At 36.9% G+C, this 14,713-nt stretch overlaps 3 protein-coding genes across 3 annotated transcripts; all 3 read left to right on the forward strand.

The window, feature by feature from the left end:
* Positions 1–314: 314 nt before the first annotated feature.
* On the forward strand, positions 315–853 carry LOC104663629 (keratin-associated protein 19-3). Its single transcript, XM_010364905.2, has one exon. The coding sequence runs from the start codon at positions 365–367 to the stop codon at positions 608–610; it is 246 nt and encodes an 81-aa protein (XP_010363207.1). The 5' UTR covers positions 315–364; the 3' UTR covers positions 611–853.
* A 5,518-nt stretch (positions 854–6,371) lies between these two features.
* LOC115892658 (keratin-associated protein 19-2-like) lies at positions 6,372–6,744 on the forward strand. The gene has a single exon (XM_030914015.1). It carries the CDS (start codon positions 6,392–6,394, stop codon positions 6,602–6,604), a length of 213 nt encoding a protein of 70 aa, XP_030769875.1. The 5' UTR covers positions 6,372–6,391; the 3' UTR covers positions 6,605–6,744.
* Positions 6,745–13,340: 6,596 nt separating this feature from the next.
* Positions 13,341–13,891, forward strand: LOC115892618 (keratin-associated protein 19-3-like). The gene has a single exon (XM_030913879.1). The coding sequence runs from the start codon at positions 13,341–13,343 to the stop codon at positions 13,557–13,559; it is 219 nt and encodes a 72-aa protein (XP_030769739.1). The 3' UTR covers positions 13,560–13,891.
* Positions 13,892–14,713: the final 822 nt, after the last annotated feature.

Raw genomic sequence — 14,713 nt, forward strand, 5'->3', positions numbered from 1 at the left:
TTCAAAATGTAGCATTACCAACTGTGTAATGCAACATGCCTACAAAGAAGACTATTTAAGGTCTGGTATGTACAGACTTTGAAGCTACAGCGATTTCTTCCCATAAAAGTGACGCAATATGTTAAAGGGACAGCATGACAAGACAGCAATGCAATGCAAGCTCAAACACTTTAATGAGTTTGAGGGCCTCTTCAGATGTCAGGATTGGGTCAGGTAAGTGTAACATATAGAATTACACTAAAATAGGCAGCAAGTGTTTTGTCACGTGATCTGTCAGGGTATATAAGCATGCCTGCACAGATGTCAACATTCACACTCAGGACCTTGCCTTAAGCAGCAAACCAAACTCACTACCCCTGACACCATGAGCTACTACGGCAGCTACTACGGAGGCCTGGGCTATGGCTATGGAGGCTTCGGTGGCCTGGGCTATGGCTATGGATGTGGATATGGCAGCTTCCGCAGACTGGGTTCTGGCTGTGGCTATGGAGGCTACAGATATGGCTCTGGCCTCGGAGACTGTGGATATGGTTCTGGCTTTGGAGGCTACGGATATGGCTGCTACCGCCCATCATACTATGGAGGATATGGATTCTCTGGATTCTATTAAACTACTGCCCCAGCAACACAAGGTCTGAAATTATAAGAGGACTTTCCCAAAGCTGACTTCAATCATTGGACAACCAAGATCATGCTGGAGCTATTTGCACAAAAGAATTTAACATCTCAGAATTTCAGGCAATCTTTTCTATGTGCACCCATATCTCTATCATAATCCTGGTATTCTCTACTTTTGCTTTTATAACTGGTTGAATTATCTATTTATCTTCCAATAAAACATTCTAATTTCAAAGCACAACGTGGTTCTGTTTTGTTCATGAAACTCAATTATATGTAAGTGATGATGTCATTCAGAGACGCTATCTCCCTGACTGAGAATCTATGATTTTCATATACCTCATTAACATGCATGCAGATAAATACATCAATAGCTCCAAAGAATAATAATTCTAGATTGAAATGAAAAATAGAACTTCAGAATGGTTAGTAATCTCACATTTTTCAACATTTTGCTTTTATTTAGATAGTATTCAGATTTAAGTCAACAACAAAAAGCAATACCTACTTAACATGTCTTCATATTTATATATCAAGCATATATGTTTTCTTTTATTCAGGTCACATTTGTCAACTCACTGCGAATGTGTAATGAATCCTTCTATCCATTCAAAATTTCTTTCTTTTATTGTAAGAGCAAGCAAATGGTGACAGATCAAACCATATTTCTAGGTTAATTATGAAAGTATATGATCTTTCCAAATTATTGTATTTGGTATAACCTCACCCTATCATACTCTTCTGCCTATTAATTTATTTGACATTTTCATTGAACAACTGATGTAACTATTAAATTAGTGTAGAATTTTTTTCTTATTGGTTTAACACATTTGACTCAAAACATTTTAGATATTTTTTTTTCAACTAGCTTTTCTATTATCTTACTTAATCCTCATGGTATGATACAGCATTCTTCTTCACCATCATCATTGTATTGAAAATTTTGCAACTTAACAAGGGAAAGAAACAAGACTTTAATGTGAACTAATTTACTTTTTAGCTTAAGCTGATGACAAGAACACTTTGATCCAAAGAGTTTTCTTACAAACCTGAATTTCAGTTAAACCACTCCCCTGATAAAAATAGGAAGAAGGGGGCATTTTGTTGATGAAATTTTTAAAAGATATAAATGAATATCAGCTTTTTTCTAAAATCAAAGGATATATTCAACAAACAACATAAAATCAAGACATTTTGTTTAAATTTGTCAAAACTTGTTAAATGTGTCTGACTGAGTCACACAGTAGCATTAAAAGTTGCTGTACTAGAACAGACATTAAATGGTAGCAGTTACATTCATTTCATCTTGTAGGTTAAACAACAATGACAGCAGCAAAAACACTCAGGAAACTTCCACTAGCTCTAGTGGCAGAGTCAGGATCAGGCTTATTGCCAAGGTCTTCTGAATGCAGGTGCCACCATGAAGCCTTTATTCCCAGTATATTTTCTCCCTTCATGAACCCAAAGAGAACTTGAATGTTCTGCTCAGTTTCCATAAATGTGACTGAATTTATGGGGGAAATGAAAATGGTTTCTTATAATCACTTTTCTATAATATTTTATTGTTCTGATTTAGAGAATTGAACCTCTTGATTTCAATGTTACCTTCATCTAGATTTCAACTGTAACCACATCTATATGCATATCTATAAGTATATATACATATGTATAAGTATACCTATATTTATCTGTATGGGTGTATCTATTTCAAGGGATTAAAGTTTTCATTTGAAAGTTACAAAGTTAAATTTGCTTAGCCATGTGGTATCAGCTATTCTTCTAGTCAGTTCAATCTAGATGTTGTAGGATCACAATACATAGAAAGGCAAGGTACAGTTGTGTGGTTCCATTATTTTGCACTTATTCATTCAGGTTAATAGTTTCAAAGTCAATGGACATGCCTTATAGAGCTAAAAATAAAAACACCCATCAATATGATTATATTGAGAAACATTGTATATTATACTTTTATTCAAATGCATTATCAAATTGTATTATTTTATTTTTTATTTGATTAATTTTTATCTGGGTTAAAGAAACATGTTTTGAATTTATAGAAAAATGTCTTTCTCTCTCAAATAAAAGTTAATCACCCAGCCAGTAGAAAACTTTATTTTCATTATTTCACACATCAACACAGGATCTGAGTTTCACAATTAACTCATGATCTTCCTGGAAAAATCTCCCAAAAATAGCATAACAGAGAACTAATTGTGCAAGTCCATTGAATTAAGTGAAAAAATCAGAAAAATAAACATTTCTCAATTTCCAAAGTTAATCGCCATCCAAAAGATACTATAATTGTTCTACTTTTTAATTAGGAAAAAAGCAGAAGTATTTGATTGTTTTGGTTCATATATTTCATGGCATTATATGATGATATATGTGCATGTATCGATATATGTGTATTTGTATATCACAATGAGATATATCTTATTTTGTTCTTGAAAATACATAAGCAGGGTGTATTTTATTAAATAATATTTTGTTTGTAAAAAGTAATAAAAATTGCCTTTAATTTATAAAATCTAGTGGATTATATTTCTCTTGCAGATGGTTATATGCATCAGAAACAGCAATGTACATTAGCCTTTCATGAGGGTTAGAAAATCTGGCAGGCTTACCCAAGAATTAATGAGATTCTTTTTTTTTTTTTTTTTTTTTTTTGAGGCGGAGTCTCGCTCTGTCGCCCAGGCTGGAGTGCAGTGGCCGGATCTCAGCTCACTGCAAGCTCCGCCTCCCGGGTTTACGCCATTCTCCCGCCTCAGCCTCCCAAGTAGCTGGGACTACAGGCGCCCGCCACCTCGCCCGGCTAGTTTTTGTATTTTTTAGTAGAGACGGGGTTTCACCGTGTTCGCCAGGATGGTCTCGATCTCCTGACCTCGTGATCCGCCCGTCTCGGCCTCCCAAAGTGCTGGGATTACAGGCTTGGGCCACCGCGCCCGGCCTAATGAGATTCTTAAACCAGTTAGACTTACTTGTTATTGCTTGTCTTCAACAACTACTTATTGAGAATTTAAAAATTGTCCAGTTTTCTTTTTCAGAACGAAAATAAAGGTGGAATGCATTTTGATAAAGGAGAAAACAACCACGGCAAATACTGAGTTGAATATTCCTTTAAAACCTGAAAGCCATTTTGAGTGCATATTCCGCATTAGATGTGCACTACATGTTGAGGCAGGCAAAATTCATTCTTTCATTCATCCAACAACTTTTTTGGAAGAATAGTGGACAAATCAAGCTGAGAAAATGCTTTGTCAAAAACGTTGCTCATAAACCTCAAAACAAAGCAAAACAGAAAACAAAGCAACAAAAAATACCTTTGGCAAAATGTTTAAAGTCTTGTAAAGCAAAGTACTGCTTGAAGACCCAAATCCAATATATGGTCATATTCTGGTGGAGCTAAACTTGGACTTGATTTACTGTCTTCCCAGAGTAAGTATAGAAAATCTGTGGAGAATGGCCAGCCCTCCTCACATCCTTGCTTCCTATCTCAGTTATTTCACCAGTGCACATTTGCATTTGAGATTTTCAAGGCATCAGAATTGTAAGAGACTGCTAGATATATTATATGACTCTAAGAGTCATATAAACTATTGTTTAAAAATTTGTAACCTTAATAAACAAATAATGTCTTTTGTTTGCTGGTTGAGAGAAAATAGGAAGGTGAGGCACACAGAATTGGAAAAGAAAACATAAGGATAAAAATATTGTGATAAAATTAAATATATGGGTAGAAGGATAAAATATTGATTGGAAAAAAAATGGGTAAGAACAAATACCTACGTGGCACTAGTACATATGGGGAATGAATACAGCATACAATGAAAAGATTTGATAAAGAGAACTGATATATACATAGTGAGGAAGACTAGGAAGTGGAAGGCAAGTGGTATCTGTAAAGCATGAAGCCAAGATCATCTGAGTAGCCTAGGTAATACTTTATGTAGAGCCAGTTCTGGAAAATTGCGTAACGGTAAAAATAGAAATGATTGTTTTCGTGTGTGTGTGTGTGTGTGTGTGTGTGTGTATGTATGTTTTAGACAGTTTCACTCTGTCACCCAGGCTGAAGTGCAGTGGCACGATCATGGCTCACTGCAGCATCGACTTCCCAGAAATCAAACAATCCTCCTGCCTTAGCCTCCCAAGTAGCTGGAACCATAGGTGTGCACCCTCACATCTGGCTTTTTTTTAAAATTTTGTAGAGACAAGGTCTTCCTATGTTGCCTAAGCTACTCTCAAACTCCTGGTGATATAGTTTGGCCATGTCCCCATCCGAATCTCAACTTGAATTGTATCTCCCAGAATTCCCATGTGTTGTGGGAGGGATCCAGGGGGAGGTAATTGAATCATGAGGATTGGTCTTTTCCTTGTTATTCTCATGATAGTGAATAAGTCTCATGAGATCTGATGGGTTTATCAGGGATTTTCACTTTTGCTTCTTCCTCATGTTCTCTTGCCGCCACCATGTAAGAAGTGCCTTTCACCTCCTGCCATGATTCTGAGACCTCCCCAGCCATGTGGAACTGTCAGTCCAATTAAACCTATTTTTCTTCCCAGTCTCAGGTATGTCTTTATCAGCAGTGTGAAAACAAACTAATACACCTGGGCTCAAGTGATCCTCCCACTTTGGCCTCCAGCATTACAGGGGTGAGCCACCGTACCCTACCTGAAGAGAATATTTTTGAGCAGTTGGTCAGGCTGGTGTAACAGTGAGTTTGTTCTCTTGAATAGTATCTCGGTTTCTGGAAGAACTTTTGTTATGTTGATAAGCCAAAACAATGTTTTGCAAGCTGATATAGAAAATTAAAGTAGTTTTATATTATGCCTACATACATATTTCCATTACTTTGTATTTACCACAGCTGATCAGAAAATTTATTTATTCAAAAAGTTCCTTTTCTTGTGAAGGAGGAATAGCCTTAATTTCTCAACCCAGTAAAGATATTTGATATTTGAAGGCTTTACTAGATTTAAAAGTTTTAAACTTGACCAATGTATTTGAATCTAGGGGGAGGTAAAATAGAACAATCTAAGGAATGGTATAAAAATGAGAAATGAGAAAAAATTTAATAAAAACACAGTATCAAATATGAATAATTCAATATGCTTAGTGATGAAGAATTATATTTAGAATTTTAAAAAATTGTGTAACTTTGAAAATGCAGACTATTTTGTCATTAAAAAGAATGTATCAGCTGGGCACGGTGGCTCACGCCTGTAATCGCAGCACTCTGGGAGGCCAAGGCAGGTGGATCACCTGAGGTCAGGAGTTTGAGACCAGCCTGGCCCACATGGTGAAACCCCGTCTCTACTAAAAATATAAACATTAGCTGGGAGTGGTGGCAAGCACCTGTAATCCCAGCTACTCAGGAGGCTGAGGCAGGAGAATCACTTGAACCCAGGAGGCGGAGGCAGAGGCTGCAGTGAGCTGAAATTGGACCACTGCACTCTAGCCTGGGCAACAAGAGCAAGACTCCATCTTAAAAAAAAAAAAAAAAAAAAAAAAAAAAAGAATGTAACAAGTTAAAGGGCATTCTAACCATGCAGCTAAGCCAGCTCAAAGATTTTAATGAGTTTGTGTCTCTCCTTTTGCTAACAAACAGATTGATGATTTGCATCGAGTAAATAAACAAATTGGGATGCTGTAAAAGGATGGCCACATGTTTATCACATGTTCTGCTCAGGGTATATAAGCATTCCCTAAACGTGCTGATATTCACACTCAGGACATTGCCTTGGACAGTAAACCCAACTCACTATCTCCAACACCATGAGCTACTATGGCGCCTGCTATGGAGGTCTGAGCTATGGCTCTGGGGGTTTTGGTGGCATGGGCTATGGCTATAGCTGTGGATATGGCAGCTTCCAGAGACTGGGCTGTGGCTATGAAGACAGGAGATATGGCTGTGGCTACAGAGGCTATGGAGATGGCTGCTGCTGCCCGTCATGCTACAGAGGATATAGATTCACCGGCTTCTACTAAGTTGCTGCTCTAGTGATGCAGCATCTGTTACTTTGAGCGGATTTCAAAACAAGTTACTTACTTCTAAGATACACTGGGGGTAAAGGTGTAAATGTGTAAATGCTCCCATTCCAAAGGGAGAAATTGGCCAAAACAAAGGGGCTATAGACCCCAAACAAGTCCAAAACCCAGCAGGGCAATCATTAAATATTATAGCTTCAAAACAATCTCCTTTTACTCCGTATCTCACACCCAGGCCACACTGATGCAAAGAGCAGACTCCCAAGGCATTGGGCAGCTCCACTTCTGTGGCTTTGCAGGGTATAGTCCTGCTGGCTGCTTTCACAGGCTTGCATTGAGTATCCGCAGCTTTTCCAGGCACACAGTGGAAGCTGTTGGTGAATCTACCATTCTGGGGTCTGGAAGATGGTGACCTTCTTCTCACAGCTCCACTAGGCAGTGCCTCAGCAGAGACTCTGGGTGGGGTCTCTAAACCCACATTTCCCCTCCATATTGCCCCAGTAGAGGTTCTCCATAAAGGCTCCATGCTTGCAGCAGACTTCTGTCTGGAAATCCAGGCATTTTCAGACACCCTCTGAAATCTAGGCAGGAGCTCCCAAGCCTCAACTCTTGCCCTTTGTGCACCCACAGGGTTAACACCATGTGAAAACCCTGGTAGCTCCTGGCTTGCACTCTCTGGACCATCAGCCTGAGATGTAGCTGGAGCCTTTTTAGCCATGGCTGGAGCTGGAGTGTCTAGGACTCAGGGCAACATGTCCCAAGGTTGCACAGAACAGTAGGGCCCTGGGCCTGGCCCACAAAATCATTTTTCTCTCCTAGGCCTCTAGGCCTGTGGTGAAAGGGCTCACAGCAACGGTCTATGAAATGACTTGGAGGCATTTTTCCATTGTCTTGGCTATTAACATCTGGCTCCTCTCTACTTATGCAAATTTCTGCATCAGGCTTGAATTTTTTCCCCGGGCAATGAGATTTTGTTTTCTATGACATGGCTGGGCTGCAAATTTTCCAAACTTTTATGCTCTGTTTCCCTTTTATGCTCTGGACATGCAAGTTTCAACTTCAGATAATCTCTTTGTTCAAGCATATGAGGGTATGCTGTTAGAAGTAGCATGTTACATCTTGAATGATTTGCTGCTTAGAAATTTCTTCTGCCAGATACCCTAAATTATCTCCCTCAAGTTCAAAGCTCAACAGATCCCTAGAACACAGGCACAGTGCTGCCAATCTCTTTGCTAAAGCATAGCAAGTATGACCTTTTCTCCAGTTTCCAACAAGTTTCTCATCTCCATCTGAGACCGTCTCATCCTGCGCTTTACTGTCCATGTCACTATCAGCCTTTTGGTCACAACAATCTAACAAGTCTCTAGGAAGTTCCAAACTTTCCCCCATCTTCCTGTCTTCTTCTGAGCCCTCCAAACCGTTCCAACCTCTGCCTGTTACTCCGTTCCAAAGTCATTCCACATTTTCAAGTATCTTTATAGCAATGTCCCTCTTCTCTGGTACCAATTTTCTGTATTAGTCCATTGTCCCACTGCTATAAAGAAATACCTGAGACTGGGTAATTTATAAAGTAAGTAAGTTTAATTGGCTCACGGTTCTATGGGCTGCACAGGCTTCTCCTAGAGAGGCCTCAGGAAACTTTCAATTATGGTGAAAGGCAAGGGAGAAGCAAGCACATCTTCACATGGTCGCAGGAGAGAGAGGTCAAGGGAGGTGCTACACACTGTTAAACAAGCAGATCCCGGGAGAACCCCATCACAAGACAGCAGTAGGATGATGATGCCAAACCATTAGACACTGCCCCCATGACCCAATCACCTTCTACTAGGCCCCTCCTCCAACAGTAGGGATTACAGTTTGACAGGAGATATGGGCAGGGACACACATCCAAAGCATTTCACAGAATCAATAGGATATACATAGATATACAGAAGAACATTTACTGTTAGGGAAGAACTCATGCAATTATGGAGGCTGAGAAGTCTCATCATCTGCTGTTTGCAAGTTAGAGGCCCAGGAAAGCTGATCTAGTAGTTCCAGTCCAAACCTAAAAGCTAGAGAACAGGGGAGTCAATGATGTTAAGTCTCAATCTGAGACCAAATGCTCTAACCAGGAATGCTGATGTGTGAGGATAGGAGAGGATGAAGATCCAAGCTCAGAAAGCAAGCTCCCTTTGCCTTCCCCATTTAGTTCTATTTAGGTCTTCAACAGATTAAATGATGCTCACATACATCGGTAAGAGCGATCTTTACTCAGTCTACAGATCAAAATGTGAATCTCTTCTGGAAAAACCCTCACAGACCACCCAGAAATATTTTACCAACTATCCTAGCATCCCTTAACCCAGTCAAGCTGACACTTAAAATTGAGTATCACAACATTCATATCATTAAAACTGTAATTAAAACACATTTGCTTCTCACAAATCTTATAATCTATATCCCCAAAACTTAAAGAGAAGCAAACTCTCTTTTTCTATGAATCTTTGCATTATATATAATCTTCCTTTATTCATAATTTTCTGCTTTCATCTAGTTTGTTATGCATGTAAAATAAGCCTGACCCAAAAGTCCTTGATAAACTGGATAATAAAATATGAATTGTAGTCATTCAACTCATTTCACTTGTCTTTTTATAGGAATATTGTGTTCTTTATTATCAGCATTATTATACGGAAGGATTTGTAATGCAGTAGGGACTACAAACACACAGAAACATTATTATGAGGCAAAATATTGTTTAGTTTCAACTGACTAAAAATGTCATTTAATATTTAAATATATAGAAGTGTATATATATTTCAATATTAAGTAAATCAATATATTAAATATATAAATATATTTTATATTTCTATGTGTTATTAATAAATACTATTTTATTTATATTTCAATAGATTATTGATAATTTGATATTTATATTTATATTTACTAATATATAGAAGTATGTTTAAATATTAATGAAATATTCATTTATTATATATTATATGTAAAATATATAATACATACACATACATTTTATATATAATGTGTATATTTTATATATATTTTTATATATTTCTATATGTCTTATATCAATATCATTATATATATATGTTTCTCTCTCTCTATATATATATGTGTGTATATATATGAAAATAAATTTCAGTGAAACCTCATCCTTTCAAGAAATGGCCAAAACAATATTGTTTTTCTAAAATGGAATTTCAGGCAATAATACGTGCCTACAGATGTTTTGTATAAGCTCGCCAAATGTAATTAAATGAGGACAAAAATTAAATCACACAATTAAGGACGAGAAAGAGATATTAAAATTCTGCAATGCTGTATTCCAGCAGAATATGTTATTTTTCTTATAATTGGTGCCAAGACTAGGCTCAGAATCATGCCATCCTGAGTCCCAGGTATTAGACGATACTATGCAGACTCACTTTTTATGTATTTTCTTCTTGATTGTTGTCAGATATACAATTATGAAAGTTCTGGTCATAGTTGTAAGAAGAGCTAAATTATCTCAACTGCTTTTATGAGGGTTAGTCCCTTTTCTTACATTAACATCGATGCTTCATTTTTATTGTTGTGATATAAAGAATTAAACCAATCAAATTTTAGTTTATCTGCTTCTGAATGTAACTAACCAATGAGCAACGTTAAAATTAGACTCTAAGTTAAAAACAAAACAAAGCGCCATGACCTCTTCTTTAAGTCAATGCTCTCACGGCATTCTGTGTCCTACAACAGCAGGCTGAACAGGGGAAATACAGCGAAGTAACTCTATGGGAGGTCAGCTATATTGTCTGACCCAATAGAACAGGATTTCACTAGAAGTATTTTCTTCTCATTTGGGTAATGTCTCAGGGATAGTTTCCATGTGGCTGAAAAGCAGTAATCGATATAATTATTACTGCCATTGTTATTAGTATAATCAATATTATTATAATTTCATGCTGTTTAAGGTTGTATTGAATAATTTCTGAGATGCTAGAAAATTTCTAACAAAAATTTCCTTATTTCCAGGAAACATGTGAGAACACTTTTCACTCTTCCATCTATCAACATGAGTAGAAAATAGGGTCATGAGCTAACAATTCTTAAAAAACAATAATGATCCAAATCTACTTTTGATCCAACAAACGAATAGAAAAAGAATAACCCCTCAAAGGAAATTTCATTGAGACTTTTTTTACTTGCATATACAGAAAAGAAATCAGATTTTTTACATATTCTTCAAACTGTTTTTCTAGTTTACACAGCTAGTGAACAAAATAAGCTATGCATGTCATAGTCATATGTTTCATTCTTTGAAAATACATTCAGTGTTTACTGTACTATCGAAGTTTTGCATTTGGGTCTCATATTATTTCCATATAGAGACATTTTACATATCAAAAACATACAAAATAGCCTTTAATCATGGTCACATGCTCTGACAGAGCTACACAAGAAAATGTGAAATTCTTAATGCTATGTAATTTATTCATAGTTCTAAATGGTTCATTAAAAATGAATATATGAATTTTATCACTTGACTGATTTTCTGAAATGGAGAATAAAAATGGAATGAAATTGGGTTACAGTAACTCAGATATCAAAGAGGAAGGCTAGTGTTGGGTTAAATGCTACTCTGACAGCAGGAATCTTGTTGGAACTTGTGTTCAGCTTTACAACACCTCCAAGAATAGCCGGTAAGTTGCTCATGTTATGCTATTCATGACCCTTGCATTGATGTCAAAGTCATGTACTTTATTCAAATAATATTTTTGAATGCCAACTAAATATGAGATTTTGTTTTGACACTCAGCAGGTCAGAGAAACATCACATTATAAAAAGAATGTGTCACTTGAACAGAAAGTCATTATGTTTAGTGAAATAAACAGGCACAGAAAGAGAGGTATCACATGTTCTCACTCGTAAGTGGGAGATAAAAAAGTTAATCTTATGAATGTAGACAAAAGAGTGAGATATCAGAGGCTGGGATGCGTGTGTGGGTGCAGGAGACAGAAAAGTTAGGATGAAAGGTATAAGTTCTATTGTAGAGTGAATATAGTTAACAACAATATATTGTATATTTCAAAGTAGCTAGAAGAGAGAGCTTGATTTATTCCCAACATAAAGAAATGATAAATATTTAAAGCGACGGATATTTCAAATACTCTACCTTGAACATTATACATTCTATGCATGCAATTAAATATCACATGTATCTCATAAGTATGTAAAATATGTATCAATAAAAAATTTAAATAAAATAAAAATTTTAAAATGTGTCATTCAGCTACTCGTAAATCTCAAAAAAAATCTTCGTAGTATGATTATATAGTCATATAAAACTGATACCTTTCTAGAGTTCCAAGTTTCAAGATACAGGTACATCTGGATGAGGCTTAATCAGGTATGGGGTAAGCCTTGGGCATTTCTAACTCTATGGGCTCAGCTGAGGAACTCTCTGGCCAACTCTCCCTAAAGAGCTACTCCTTCTTTTCTGTATTTTTCACAATTGTGCCTTAAATTTAGAGAATTTCTTGTTACGCTAAGTTGCATAAATATTTTTTAAATTTCAGATAATTTGAAGAGTTGAAAAATGTTTTAAACAAGAAACACTATAATCAATATCTTAGAAAGATCTCGTTGATATCTTAGGAAAAGCTGACTAAAAAGCGCGTAAAAGCAAAACACAACAAAAACATGGGCATAAAACAGGCAAAGACAAGGGCAAATATTGACTATGAAGATCTAAATGGAAAGAATGAATGCTGATTTGAGTAAATAGGTTGTACCCAGAACATTTTACCTACTTCAAACTTTTACCTGGATATAGTAATGAATCGTGGAGGAAAGGAAGTTGAGTGAAGTTTGAAGTAAAATCAGCAAAAGATACAAGAGAGATGAATTAATGACAAAAGGTAGAGAAAGAGAAAAAATTCTGTGTGGAGGCAGATTACAATCTTCATTTTTTGGTAACAGTGAGGTTAGAACATATAATGGAAAAGGGACTTGGGATATAAATAGAAAACTCTGGAAAGACTTCACTGAGATGGGCTTTTGATCCCTGTAAGAGTCTCTCCACTTGGGACTACAATTGTGCTATGTTCTTAAAACAAAACAAATATTTGGCATGCTGGTGTGCAAAGCCCAAAATAAATATAACAATTGTGCATGATCAAAGTTTTAAAGGTCTACAAATTAGGTGACATTTGTTTCTTTCAGGTACATACACAGGTGAATCAAATCTTTCCTGCTTCTGACGCTACAAAATATGTGTGCTTTATGAAGAAACTGATGAATTTAAGAGTCTTGACCTTGGCTATTTCTTGAAATTTTGTAGAATCAATTATAACAATGTCCAAAAATGCTTGTGATGAGAATATATTTAAATAGAAATCAAGAATTTTTAATGTGACTGATGTTAAGTGACTGGTAATAAATAAGTGTATTTTGGGTTTGGTATGTTTTAGACTTGGAAGCAGCAGCAATCCCTTCTAATAAAATTAAAGCAACAAGCTCAGGGATAACCTAACTACGTAGCCAAAAAAGCTCAGGCATTCTTACTGAGTGTTGTCAGAGGACAAGAGATCAACAAGCTGCCTCAGGCAAGTAGAATTCATGGAATGACATAAAAAGAGGGGCACATGTTTATTACGTGCTCTGACCAGGGTATATAACCCTCCTTCTACACATGCTGGCATTCACACTCAGGATCTTGCCTGAATAGCAAAGCAACTCACCACTCCTGACACCATGAGTTACTACGGCAGCTACTACGGAGGCCTGGGCTCTGGATGTGGAGGCTTCGGTGGCCTGGGCTACGGCTATGGCTCTGGATGTGGCAGCTTCCGCAAACAGGGTTATGGCTGTAGCTATGGAGGCTACGGATATGGCTCTGGCTTTGGAGGCTACGGATATGGCTGCCGCCACCCATCATACTATGGAGGATACGGATTCTCTGGCTCTTATTAAATGAATTGCTGAAATTGGAAGCAGAGGAGAAACCTCCAAATGTGTTTGGTCCTGTCCTGTGCTTTCATTCCAGAAAATCCATTCTATTGTCTTCACCATCAATGGACAGATATTTATCAATGGTTAAGCTGCTTCTATGAATATTAGTTGATTTTTTACTTTCGGAATCCGTCACCTGAAATCCTATTCATGTATAGCCACTCTAGTTTGTTCTCCTAAATTTGCTCTGTTTTTCTTACCACCATTACCATCATGTTATCTTTCTATCAAGATCCTAGCAAAAACTTGTATTTTGCTTTTATCTAATACATGAATTAAAGTATAAATATTTTGGTTCTTTTCAATGTTTTCATTGTTATTATTTAACATTTTATTTTGCAACTACTATAAAAAGTTTACTTATGAGGCAGTGAGATCTGTGGCCCCATAGTGGAATGTGATGAAAATCTTCCTAGTTCACCATGTTACGGAAGCTTGAGAACAAATAAGAGATCATATTAACAAGAGATAAAAATAACTTGCCCCTGTCTATTTATTTACTTGGATGTCAGCCCCTCTCAAGTGTCCCTCAAGTGTTCCTGGAATCACTAAGGATAGTGTCATTCTCATATTCTGCTGTGTAACATTGTTGTTAGCTGAATGTCTTCTTGGTACCACTGTTCTGGCCCGGCATGGCTTTGCTTTTTTTCCACCTTCAGTTGAGTTTGTGGAAAGGAGATTGGGAAGTTTCACTCATTTCCTAGTCAGAACTACACTTTGTATTTAGCATCTCCCTGAAGGCCATTGTCCCATATGTGACTGATGCAACTCCCATTGGAACGTGGCATTGAAACCCAGTGGTACAATGTTGTACAAAAAATTGGAGGTAGTTTGCAAATGTGTTCTCCAATTCTGTGGGTTGTCTCTTCACTTTGTTGATTGTTTCATTTGCTGTGCAGAAGCTTTTTAACTTTATGTGATTCCATTTGTCCATTTTTGCCTTGATTGCCTGTGCTTACTGGGTGTTACTCAAGAAATGTTTGCCCAGACCAACATCCTGGGAGTTTCTTGTGTTAAGTGAAATAAACCAGGCACAGAAAGACAAATGTCACATGTTCTCACTTATTTGTGGGATCTAAAAATCAAAGCAACAGAACTCATGTAAGTAGAGAATA

This window comes from Rhinopithecus roxellana, chromosome 13 (assembly GCF_007565055.1).
Source record: "Rhinopithecus roxellana isolate Shanxi Qingling chromosome 13, ASM756505v1, whole genome shotgun sequence".
Lineage (NCBI taxonomy): Eukaryota > Metazoa > Chordata > Mammalia > Primates > Cercopithecidae > Rhinopithecus > Rhinopithecus roxellana.